The sequence below is a fragment of the Lepidothrix coronata genome, unplaced genomic scaffold (assembly GCF_001604755.1).
Source record: "Lepidothrix coronata isolate B3197 unplaced genomic scaffold, Lepidothrix_coronata-1.0 Scaffold12, whole genome shotgun sequence".
Classification (NCBI taxonomy): domain Eukaryota; kingdom Metazoa; phylum Chordata; class Aves; order Passeriformes; family Pipridae; genus Lepidothrix; species Lepidothrix coronata.
Window position 1 is genome coordinate 8,411,658 of NW_016690192.1, and position 12,986 is coordinate 8,424,643.

General features: G+C 44.3%; 1 protein-coding gene and 1 long non-coding RNA gene across 4 annotated transcripts in view; both read right to left on the reverse strand.

Moving 5' to 3' along the window:
- The window catches only part of SLC44A5 (solute carrier family 44 member 5), a 71,077-nt gene extending 63,746 nt beyond the window's left edge, over window positions 1-7,331 (reverse strand). The window contains exon 1 of one of the 2 annotated variants that reach the window (XM_017805451.1): window positions 7,130-7,331. In XM_017805451.1, the coding sequence (XP_017660940.1) occupies window positions 7,130-7,148 (19 nt within the window). In that variant the 5' untranslated portion in view covers window positions 7,149-7,331. Of the gene's footprint in view, window positions 1-6,737; window positions 6,892-7,129 lie in introns of those variants that run through there. The other variant, XM_017805450.1, reaches the window with a different exon arrangement.
- A 507-nt stretch (window positions 7,332-7,838) lies between these two features.
- On the reverse strand, window positions 7,839-12,986 carry LOC108492780. Of its 2 annotated transcripts, none has more exons than XR_001873233.1 (3): window positions 12,746-12,986; window positions 11,810-11,918; window positions 7,839-8,822 (listed from the first exon to the last, which is right to left on the reverse strand). It is a non-coding gene; the product is annotated as an uncharacterized LOC108492780 (long non-coding RNA). The 2 variants fall into 2 exon arrangements; XR_001873234.1 differs by lacking the exon at window positions 7,839-8,822 and adding an exon at window positions 9,168-10,051.

Sequence of the window (12,986 nt, forward strand, 5' to 3'; positions counted from 1 at the left end):
TGCAGAAGAGATAATTAAGTGGTATCCTGGCCCACCCATATTAGACCTCCTCCTTCTGGATAAAACATGTGCCTAAGGCACAAATGGGTTCCCACCCTTATCACATCAGAAATACATACTAAATCATATATTTAACAGATTATCTACTGGTTAAAAACAGGTCCAACCATGGGACTTCCTGCTGGAGAAGTAACCCACCAAACTATCTTTTGGGAACCTTAGTCAGTGGTCCTCCTTGGGGAGAGGATCCCTTCAGGCAAAACTTCCTTGTCTTGGCAGCTGTCAGAGGTCAATCAATGGCACCGTTTCAGGTTTTGGTAAAACAGAAGAGCTTTGACTTCAAAGTGACTGCTCAACAGAGTACCCTCAAGGAGTACAGTCACTTGCTGCAGCTCTCTTCAGCACAGTCTAGGAAGGAAAGGATGATTCCATTTATGTGGAATGAGCCTGGAAACATGCAAGTGTTCCTCAGTTGAAAGGAACAGTCAGATGTATTCCATCCCTCCCCGTGAAAAGTTCCCCATAATTTGTATGGGCACATGGACAGTACTGAATTTCTACATCAGTAGTAGGCTCTAGGGGATTATCCCACAAGTCAGAGATTTCCTCCTGGCTACTTTTATTTATGGGTGCTTACAGCAGCCCAGCAGCTTCCAAGTGCCACAGCAGATTACTATGATAAGAAAAAAACCCCACCCTTTATGTTTCATATGGATTGCAGCTCTATTATTTAGAGTGACAGGTATAAAGGTATTTGTATCTATACCTGGAGAGAAGTGAATTCCAGAGACTGGAATTCCAGGATCATAAAAGCTTGGTACCAACAAATTTAGACTGAACAATTTGGAAAGACAAAAAAGGAGAAACACTGAGATAAAGCTTAAGTCGCACAGGTCTTTTGTCAAAAATTATACTCAGTCACTGTTGCTTAAGTCTCAGTCTTAGTTGCTTAAGGAAAATTATATATCTAAGACATCCATCTAACTCTAATGGCTGCCAGGCATTTATTTCCTTTCCTAGCAAAAATAAAACACAGGTTTACAATAAACTTACTTTTTCTCAGTAATTATTTATTAGACTTGTCACCACTTTCCCACCACCTTCAAGGACTTTGAGTTCTCTGTATCACACCACCTCGAAGGAAATGCTCATAGAAAATAAAATTGGAAAGAACTTTGAAAGGCTATTCTGTTAGCCTTTGTCCATGATTTCTTGGGTACTTCACTGCTTCCTCAAACTGACTGAAACACCTTCTTCAGAGTCACAAAGAAATTAGTACAAGTTCAGCAGGAAAAGACCATATATGGAAATCTAAATGTCTAGGTTCACAGACATGTTGTACAGTGCACACATCACATTTTCCTTAGCCTTCAGTGTAACAAAACAAGATTGTTAACAAATTTGGGTGTGTGTTTCTCTTCACTGCATTAAACAAATAAGCATTGTATTTCACAAAACACACCTTGTTCCTAACCTCAAAGGAAAGCTCTTATGTTTATGTGCTTTAATAGTCCTAAGTCAATGTAATTTACACCAACCTGTAGGATGCTCCTGTATTATTTTATTAGGCTAATAGACATTAATGAGACACTGTCTCCCTGACACAATATCCAGATGCTAGGGAATCACATTAGCAAATTTTGTAAATCTGACTGCCTCTGAGCCAGGCACTAGCAATAGGAAACACAAACAGTAAATAGAGTTAAGTAACTGTGAATGTGATGTGCTTTTACACTTCAGGAGTGAATGCAGAGTGAATTACTGAATTTACTAAATTACCTCCAAGTTCCTATGTGTTTTGGTTCAACTGTAACAGCAATTTTTCTTCTGACCAGGTGATTATGGCTAATTTACTTCTGCTTATCGGATAACAGTAACAACTAAGTAGCCTGTGCAGTGTGAGATATTTATGACTCTAACATAAGGACACAATGTAGAGAAATAGAGGCCTGGTATGACAAGAGACACTTTGAGAAGCGGAGATGCAAGACCACTTGTAATATACTGTACAGGCATGGGATAGTAGTAGAACTCCCTCCCAACTATGTATTAGTATCCTGCTTGTTAAAACATATGACAAAGTTTAATTAGTCACCAAGAAGCCTGGCCTATTAAACAATTTCTTTCTAGGTAATGTTCAGTGACAGCTATACCATTCAGCAATAAATAATCAACTCGATAGCATATAACTCTGTGTAACAGTTACATTAATCTCCTTATCTACAGATCTTCTGCTTGTGTCCTCCCTGTTCGCAGCTGAGCAACACCTTATTCCCAAGAACGGCTTGGCTTAAGTCAATAAGCCAGAAGATGTACAACACTCAAGTGCTGAAGGATAACAAATTAGAGCTTGGATGCTTTCAGATACTATAGACTCTTAACTGGACCGGAAACTAGAGTAATTACTTTGGCTCAAGAAATACAAAGAAGCACTAGACCACCAGGTGAGCAAAAACTGTATTGACTAAATTCTACCAGTTTTATTGCCTATTTACTTACTGACCAAACCATTTCTGGTATGCAGTACTTTTCATATTTTCATAGAATCACAGAATGGCCTGGGTTGGAAGGGACCTTAAAGCTCACCTCATTCCAAGCCCCTGCCATGGGCAGGGGCACCTTCCACTATCCCAGGTTGCTCCAAGCCCTATCCAAACCTGGCCTTGAACACTTCCAGGGATGGAGCAGCCACAGCTTCTCTGGGCAACCTGTGCCAACATCTAATCACCCTCATGGTAAAAAAAATTCTTTCTTATGTCCAAATTAAACCCTCTTTCAGTTAAAAACCATTGCCCCTTGTCTCATCAATAGAAGCCTCGGTTAAAAAAAAAAAAACAACAACACTCCACCTTTCTTATAAACCCCCCTTACATATGGAAAAGTTGCAATAAGGTCTCTACATAGCCTTCTCTTCTCCAGGCTGAACAATCCTAACTCTTTCAGCCTTTCCTCACAGAAAGGGTGCTCCAGCCCTCTAATCATCTTCATGGCCCCCCTCTGGACCTGCTCCAACAGATCCGTGTCTTTCTTGTATTGGGAATGCTGGAAATAGATGCAGTACCTTCAGGTGGGGTCTCACCAGAGTGGAGTGAAGGGACAGAATTACCTCCCTCAACCTGCTGTCACAACTCTTTTGATGACCAGGACACAACTGGTTTTCTGGGCTCAAGTGCACATTGCCAGGTCATGCCCAATTTTTCATTCATCAGTAACCCCATGTCCTTCTCTGCAGGGCTGCTCTCAAACCATTCAGCCCCCACCTTGTGCTGATAGTGGGGATTGCCCTGACCAAGGTGTAGGACCTTGCACTTGGCTTTGCTTGTCTTCAAGAAGCTTGAAGGTCCTCAAACCTGTCATGGCCCCCCTGTATGGCATCTCTTCCTTTTGGAGTATCAACTGCACCACTCACCTTGGTGAGGGTACACTTGATCCCTCTGTCTATTTTGTTCATATTAAATAGCAGTGGTTTCAGGACAAATACCACTCATTACCAGTTTCCACTGGGACACTGAACCATTTACTTTAACTCTTGGGACAAGGATGTTGTGGAGGACATTACCACAGAACCAGGCACAAGATGAAGTAGCATGCTAAGAAAGGAAATTTTCACTCAAAGAGACCTATCTGCAATAAAAAACAACAGGGAACATACTACAAAGTGCTGCTTTTAAAATTCTCTCTCTGTTTTTGTCCCCAGGTCCCTACATTAATTCCACAGTGATTTGTTTTATGCAAAACTAGGATGTTAGCAAAATCTGGCATGGCTGAAGCTCTGTACCTAGGTTCAGCAGATGTGCTTAAAGAGTAAATGATTTATCCCACCTAAAACATGTTCTGCAAAGCCTAAATAAAGCGGACCAAATTTACATCAGAGGAAGAAAGGTTTAAGCCACCCGAATGTAAAGGTGAGTTTCACCTACTTCCACCACTTCTGAGTATATTAAAATATTAATAAAGTGTTAAACTGAGTTTCATTTTTTATATGAGCATACCCCACTCATATGAAATCCAAACCTCAGAAGGCAAAATTAACTACGTACCATGACACACAAGGATTTACCAGCAGAAGCTAAGGAGGCTTTATCTGCAGTAGTGTCACGGCCAATAGCTTCCACATCATATGACACTGTTGTGGCTAAATAGCCCATTTTCCTTAGATCCAGGATGTCCTTCCTGCACAGGACTTATGTGTAAATGGAGAAAATTAAGAAAGGCAAATGCAGGCCAAATGACAAGAAATACCATCTGGATAGAAAGCTTCAAAGTTCCTCAAAAGCTCTCCCAAGGGAAACAGAAGAACTTTCCCAGCTTGGGAACATAAACAGGTAGAATTCTTCTTAGGAGAAACTTGACATGCTCACTTCATAGCAGTAACTAGGAATGACAATTATAGACTCAAGTTTTGATTGCACCCATTACTGGCAAAAGAAATCATAGGTAAGTAGTTCTTCCTAAAGAGTATCTAAACATGCAGATATAAAAAAACTAGATGCATTTCAGTTGGGAGTAATAAAACTGGGCACTTCATATACTTCTCAGTGTTTCTTAAAACAGCAATAAAGTTTTTTTTTAAGATGTCATCATCCATCTGGCCTTCAGTGTGCATTTGTAAGGTAACAACTGAACTGCAGTTCACTGCTACAGGAAATTCCTTATTGTACAATCACTGCTGAGAGTCTGATTCTGTGATGAAGTAAAAAATAATTTTACCACAGATTTCAACAGTCACATGATAGCACTTAATACTGCGGTCACATGAAAGAAAAGTACTACTTTGGTTAAAAAATAAAGATCCCACCTGTCAACCACAGACTTGACTCATCTATTCTAAAGAATCAGACTGACGACACAAGTTAAAAGACCAAAACTTTGAGAAGAATTTGCCTTTGTCATTTATAAATGCCGAAACTTTGAGGAATCCTTGAGATTCCAAGAAGAGTAGTTTAGGACATCGATAGTTCTGAAAAATATACCTGCAGGCTAATAAATAACCTGTTACTGGCAAAGACAACAAAGTCAAGAGAATAACTATTACAGCAAGCTAATTTGAAAGGAAAATCATATTATATATGCTCAATTTGAAAATGCTGCACTTTCCGTTTTGTAAATCTTTAACATTACATGATCTAACGGGGGAAAGAACCTTGCTTCCCAACACAAGACTAGAGCAATTGCTTAAGATTTCTGCAAATGTAGTAACATGATACACGCTACCACTAACAAAATCCACACATGCAAATGAGATAAAAGGAAGCAAACACACCCATGAAACAGCTCAAGTAGCAAAAATTCTAGGCAGAATAATTCTTCAAAACATTGCCCTCCTCCCTGAAGTTGAAAAAAAAAGAATGACCCTTTCTTACCCTTGTAACATGCTTTGAAAATGAAGTTTAAAAATTATTTTATTATGACAATACAACACTTGGTATCTCCTGTCATGGCTTTCTTAACAGAGTAAGGAAGTAAGGAAGCATACGTAGCACTTACTGAACTCTATTCAAAAGGTGTTTTCCCCTTCTTGAATACTGTGTTCCTGCTCTTCTTTCAGAATAATACTTCCACACCTCTTTCTACCATCAGTACTGAACATCTATGGTCCTAGGCCTGCTCTCTCTCTGCAGTAACCTGCAAAACCATTTGAATTCCATAGGAGTAGAAATACGTTCTCTCGTAAGTTAAATGATTTCAGACTCACCAATTTATTTTCACCTTTGAAACACTTTCTCTGTGGCTTGTTTTCCCTCCCCGTTTTCTTTTTCTGAAGGAAGACAAGCCATGGATTTTCTTTTAGTCAGAACGTTCAGACCATGGCAATGAATTAGAAAACAGGGTTTTCCGAGGTGTAAAACACAGCACGCCTGTGGTACGGAGGCAAAGGCTTTACCAAGCCGTGTTTAGCCATTTGTGTAACTCGGCCCATTGCAGGAGGCCTTCGGGGCTCCCGGAGCTGCAGCCTTGTTTTAAGGCGGTTTGCTCATTCTGCACGTTTGTTTTGCCATGGAAATCTCGCGCACATTGGAAGAGGAAATCGATTTTGTAGCAACACCTTCAAACAGGCTCTTAGCTTTGCAAACGCCGTGTCCCCTGTCGCAAATACATCACAAGGAGCAGTTAAAGCCCGACACCCAAACCAAGTTCTGCCCCCGGTGACCTTCCCGGGCGTCGGCTGGCAGGACCAGCCAGGGCGCTGCCCCCGGGAGCTGCCGCTGCCCGCACCCCAAACACCAGCAGCACGCAGGTACCACAGCCCCACGGGCTCCGCCTCCGGCCCGGCGGCTCCCGCACAGCCCGCGGCCCCCGGCCCCGCACATCGCCCCGCGCACCCCGCGGCCCGGCCCAGACCGCGCACCTGCCGCCCGGCCCCGGCTCCGCTCCGCCCCAGTACGGGGACAAAGCGGCCACAACGCACCTGTTCCCGCGGCGGGGGCGGCGGCAGAGGCTCCAGCCCTGCCCGCACCCATCCCTACACCCACCGGATCCCTCCCCGAACCGACCGTCCTGCCTGCTCCGGGCCAGGTGAGGTGCTGCGGCGTCCCGGGGGCTCCCTCCGACACGGGGGACTCTGCGCCCCCCGCATTCACCGAGGGAAACAAACTCCGGCCGGCTCTGGCCGCCGCTGCCCGCCGGGCGGATCCGCGCTGTAAACAGGCCGGAGGCGGCACAGGCGCCGGCCGCCCTCGCCCCAGCACCGGCGCTCGCCCAGCACCGGCGCTCGCCCCGCCGTGCCCCGCGCTCACCGTAGAGATGAGCGGAGGCTTCGCCCTTCCTCGCCATCGTCTCCCGGTGCCCTCCGCGCCGGCACTGCCGGGGTACAGCCAGGGGCCCGGCGCCTCCGCCCGCCGCTCAGCGCGTTCTTTGTTGCCGTGAAGGCATGAGAGGCGGCGGCGGCCGGGCAGCCTCCCGCTCCACTCGGCTCCGCTCCGCCCCGCTCCGCCGCGGCCGCCCGCAGCACCGCCCGCACCCACCCTCCCGTCCCGCCGGCTCCGCCGCGACGCCTGCGCCGACCCGCGGGGGCGGTGCCGGTGCCCAGGCCGCGGGGAGGGGGGCGGGCGAGGGGCGCCGGGACGGGCCGCGCCTCGCCAACTTCGCCTGGGCCCGGCGGCAACTTCGGCATCCGGCGGGGCTGTACCTGGCGGGCCGGTGTCCATCCTCCCGCACCAACTGCCGATGTCCGCAGCCGGGTGCGCTGCCCGCCTGTGCCCGTGCCCTGCGCAGAGCCCGGAGGTGTTGCCGCTGGTGGGAAGCGGCCGGCCGGCCCTGGGGCCGCTTGCCGTCCTCCTGGGCCCCGCCGGGAAGCGCCTCCCTTGGCGGAGCTGTCCGTGCCGCCCGTGCTGAGCGCCGGGCGGGCAGCGGCCTCGTGCCCGGGCGACCAGTTGACGGGCCCCCGGGGCTGGGGAAGGGCGAAGCGCTCGGGTGTGACCACCGACAGCCGCGCGTCTGCCTCCCGACGGGGGGGAACGTGTTGTTTCGGGCTGGGGGCATTTTCATGACTCAGTCAGAAAACAGTTTCAGTCCTGTCAAATACAGATTTCTGGTCGTAAACTTTCCTTCAGTTGACATCCACCTCCCTTTGTTTTATCTGAGTGGGGTAATAGCCACTTAGGAGCAATTAGTCTGATTGCTGAGTTTCTTTCACAGTTTTGACAGCACAAATCATTACTACAGCAAAGGACACTGTATTCAGATGTCACGTTGCCATTAGTCTGTTGTCACTAAGTAAAACACAGGTAACATTTTGTATTATTATTGTAACATATTGTAACATAATGTATTATTACACATAACAGTATTCTGAAATGACAGAGGTGCACCTCTAGGCCATCATTTACATTTTCAGATATGAGCAGTTTGAGAAAAAGTTACTTTCCAAGGCTTGCAAATAAAGGTACCCTTTCAAAAGTTGGGTTAAGACCCTCAAAAGCACATGATTCTTTTATTTATGAGTAAATTAATGTGCACAGACCATGGAGGTTGCTGCTATGCTTGTATCGAAACGTAAACCAATCATATATGCATTAGTGAGGGTATGTGCCTCCTACAAAGTCAGTACATCATCAGGTCTTGCAGTGCTCACTGCCTTGGCTAGTTACAAGAAAATTAAATCAGGCATATGTAGCACTTTATCCATCCTTCCAGAGGTCTCAGTCCAGGCCAATTGCTCTAATAATTACTGAATTTCACATATGCAGTTTTATCTGCTAGTAGAGGAAGCACTGGGGGGAGTTATTACCCCCTCTTCCTCCTTAAACTGTGAGAATTTATACTTTGAAATGCAATTTTTTTTTATATTTTAAAATGAGTAGTTGCTTCTTCCAGTCATCCCACTTCATCAGAATATTACCTGGGCAGAGATTTATGATTCTGTGCACTGCTGGTGGTTTGCAAATTTAATGAGAGTTCTTTCTTAACCTAGTCCCCCTATCCTCTTAAGCCACATACTTAGCCTAGCTACCTAAGGTGTGTGTTTCCACCTCATGTGGAAAATGGATGACACACTTCACTATCTAAGAAGAAATCCTAATTTCATCTCAGTGATGATGACAAAGAGAACAATTCAGACAATCTCATCTATAGAAGAACTTCTTGTGTCTAAGACTGAGTCAAACGTGAGAAAAGCAGCATAGGACAGCTTTGTAAGAAGGAAGGAGGTTTGTTAATGCCTTCTGGCTTGTTCAGATAAGGCATAGCAACCTAAAGGCAGCAGGGCATGACCAGAGTTGCTAGTCAGAGCTGATGTAGCATTCTCAGGGAAGCTTCAGTATTGTTCTACAGCTCCATGTTCTTCTGTTCCCCTTGTGCAGAGGGATGTATCTATACATAGCCTATGTTCAAGAATAAACATTGGAATCTCAACAGTAAAAAAACCATAGGTAATAGAGTTAGTATAGCCTGTTCTACAAATAAATATATCAGCTATCAGAGATATCACATACTAAATATACAGTATATACATTATATGTAATACACAGCATATACAATGCCTTAATTGTGTCTATATTATTGTGTATATATTATACAGTCCATATATTATAGTATTTATATTATTTATTATATATTGTATTTAACATATGTTATATTTAACATATATGCTCTCTATATATCCTAAAGCATATGTTATATTTAACACAAGATAGATTGAAATGGATAGATAGATAGATAGATAGATAGATAGATAGACAGATAGATAGACAGATGAGAGAGAGAGAGATAGAGAGATGTAGGGCTATGACTAACAACCAGAGATAAGGTATGCTTACGCAGCACTTCCAAGTTCTGACAACAAAAAAATAATCACATGCACTCTAGCAAAGGTTTTTTTCTTTCTTTCTTTTCATTAGGGTTTATAGAACAATATAAAATTATTATTAACAATAAGAAGTTAATGTAGAATTCTGCAGGAGAAGTAACTTTTGACTTGGTTCTAACTACCAGAACCAAGGGATAACTTAAAAATCCACTAAACTAAAATAGAAAACTTGCTAAAAAGAATACAGAAGGTTAGACTAGTGTTAAAAACTACAAAACAGTTATTCAGATACACAGAAGGTTATGTAAGGAGACCACTTTGAGAGACAGCCCATCATCTTTGTATATTCATGTTTCTCAGAAGGGCCTGAGAAATGGCAAAAGGAAGTCAGCATGACTATATAGAATGAAAAGGACAGTAGCTACAAACAAGGAGGAATATTTTGATAGATTAAAGTTGTGTTCAAATTAGTAAATTATAAAGGATCATAAACTTTGGCAGGTTAAGTGTGAAAGCACAGGAAGGCAGACCAAAAAAGAGTTTAAGCATTAATTTGCAAAAAGTGTAGATGCTAAAAAGAATTCTTTTTTTTTAAAGGCCAAGAGGAGGAAGAGAATATGTAGAGCCAGTATTTTCTTTAAGCCTCGTATGCATATATAGACTTGAAGGTGATAAACATTTTCAACATTTTTGAAAAGACTTCTGATGAAAATCCAGAAAACTGCAGATCCATTGGAGACCTCCCAAGGAGTTGGCAGACACAAAAATGAGGGAATACAGCTGATCTTCAGGTTATTTGGATTTCTGAAAACAATCCAGAAGGTTCCTCATCAAAAAGTTTTGAATAAAATAAGCCACCATAGAGGGAAAAGAAAAAGTCCTTTTATGGCTAAAAAATGTCAGAGGGTGTTAGGAGGGTCTGTCACTTCTTCCAGCTCCAGGACCCCTCCTGCCAGGCTGCTGGAGCCCAGGGATGCTGGAGCTGGGGATGCAGGGTCCCTGCCCAGGCAGGGGGACAGGGCTGCCACCTTCCCATGTGCAGGCCCAGCCAGTCGTGCAGCTGAGCACATGTCCTAGAGACACACACAGGGGACACTGACTCGGCCACTCGCAGTGCCAGTGACAAGGCACCTACAACAACACCTTCACACAGACCCACCCTCAGCTCCAGAACAGAGCACAGGCAGCCACATCCTCTCCTCCTCTTGTGCTGCCAGAGACAAAAGGTGACTAGTGCAGGCACATGCACGAGACTCCTTGGATGCCCAAGCACATGTACATTTGCCCAGCACACCTGCCCAGATCCCAGCCCTCTTCCCTGCCTCAGGAGTGCTGACTTCCTGGCTGGTCCAGCTTGATGCTTGCTGCATCACCCCACAGGCCCTGCACACTCTAGAGCACCACAGAAAATTCAAGTTGCTTTTCATTTCTAAAAGGAAGGTTCATTAACAAATGGTAAATTACTGTTCGTTGTTAGCAATTTAAAAAAAACAATCTGTAAAAAAGTCATAATTAGTAATAAAACATAACACTTCACCCTAGAATACAGATGCTAACTTTAAGGGATGAGCCTTCTGGTTCCAGCCAGGACAGTGTTAATGTTTGCAGTAGCCAAGAGGGGCATGACCGCTGGGGGGGGGGAAGGGGGAAATGAGGTTCAGGGGTTTCTTCTGGTTGGGATGGTGTGGCTGGATCAGGTCAGGCTCTTTAGTGAGCACTTGCATGTGAATCACTCCTCTTTTGTCATTAATATTGTTGCTGTTTGTTTTCTTATGTCATTGCTGTTTCCAGTAAATTGTTCTTATCTCAGTCCACAATCTTTACCTTTTGTGCCTCCAATTCTCCTCTCCATCCACAGGGGAAGGGGAAGGGAGAGGAGGGAGTGGTGCATGGTTTCGGTGGGAGAGTAGCATTCCTAAACCATGACAATGAGATGCACTTTGTAATGTAATAATCTTACTGTGTTTACTTGCTGATTTATACACATCAGCAATAAGCAACATGCATTCTGCTGGTTAGTATATAAGAGAGTCTTCTAGGTTAATAAAGCAATAAACTGTGCAGTATACAATTTTTACTGTAGTAAAAGTGATCAGAGGAATACTAAATAAGAAATGTGACAGTGGTAAGTGTTTGAGAAAATAAAAAAGAAAGACAGATGCTGTATTTCTTGCTGCTGTGAGAAATGCCAAAAATTCTAAATACACCTTACAGAAATTTCTATCTATTGTCACTCCTTATGTAAATAATTTTGAACCTCACAGTTCAACTGGTTTAGGCTTTGACAGATAACCTTGCCATCTTTCATAACCCTCTGTTCCTAAAAACTTAGTAGACATGGACCACCTGGGCTTTGAATTTTCCTCTCCAGACTGGCTTGGTAAAAATTATGTTGACAACACATTGCCAAAAAAGTTCTCATTCATTTATCCAAGGAGATGTAAAGAGAGGCAGTGAGAAAATAGTTTGAAGGAGTGGGGGAAGGTGAGCAAGGATGTAGCTTCATAAGTGCAAGCTGCATTAAACAGTGACCTTAATGAGCAGTTGGTTCTTGTACCTTACCCCAGATGCTCCTGTAATTTAGCAGAGATGTCCTTGAATACCTTTGTCTTGGCTCCATGCATTCTTTCCTTCCTTTTTCTGGAACTTCCATTCTTTAATCTCTACAACACTGCAAGAGATCACAGATAGTTAAGTAGCTTTTTAATAAGAAAGCTTGCTTCCAGAAAGTACAGACATCTGTCTTCAGAGGCAAGTAGCAAATTTCATATGCAAAGATGCTTCTAGTGTAAGGTAAACCTTGAAAATGGCAAATGTTACCGTGTATTCCTGACCCAATTTCCTCAACTGGACAGTTTCGGACAACAACCTTCCCAGACTCTGTCTACATGAGCAGTTCAGTTCAGGTCAGGAGTGTAGTTCTGAGGTGAGTTTCCCAATTGTCCCCACTTAGTGTGCCTCACTGGATTCACAGAGATATTTCAAAGCACATGAATTGATTTTTGGATTAAATTTACTGGAAGACATGATCTAGGAGGAGTGCATCCAATGTGTTCCAACCACTTAATAGGGGGCACTCTGTCAAGCCTGAAGTAAAACCCCTTAAAATGTTTATCAGGTCTATACAACCATTTCACTCTATAAACTCAACAGTATTTCATTACTTCCTGATGTCACCATTCCCTCAGTGTACTGATTTATTCAGTCTCCCTGCCTTAGGGATGTCCTCAACTCCATTCCAAGCTCTCTTCACCTCAGTGCAAAAAAGAGCTTATTTACCTACTAAAGGGCTATGGATCCTAATCTCAAAGGCATCTAGAAATTATATCTAATTTCTGAGCACTGTAGTATTTAAATCACTTCCTGCAGCTAGTAAATATGCTCAGTGTATAACATCCTTATCAGTCAGCTGGGGTTATCAGTCACCCTATTCCTGATACACCTCCAAAACATGAGTTTATGATGCCCTGAGGCGCAAATTACAGTAAAACAGCTCACAGGAGCTCTTCTGCTAACAGGTGGATGATGTAGGTGCTTGGAGCCAGCCCGCGAGACTCGGCACACAGACAGCAAAGCGGCCGAGCCTGGGGCCGCCTTCCTTTCGGTCTCAGAAAGTGAAACACAGACCCTGCCCGCGTTGGTGCGGGTGGGCCGCTCGCTCCCTCCTCGCCCCCGAGCCGGGCCGGCCGCAGGACGGAGCTCTCCGGCCCGGAGCAGGGCTCGCTCTCCCCGCTCAGCG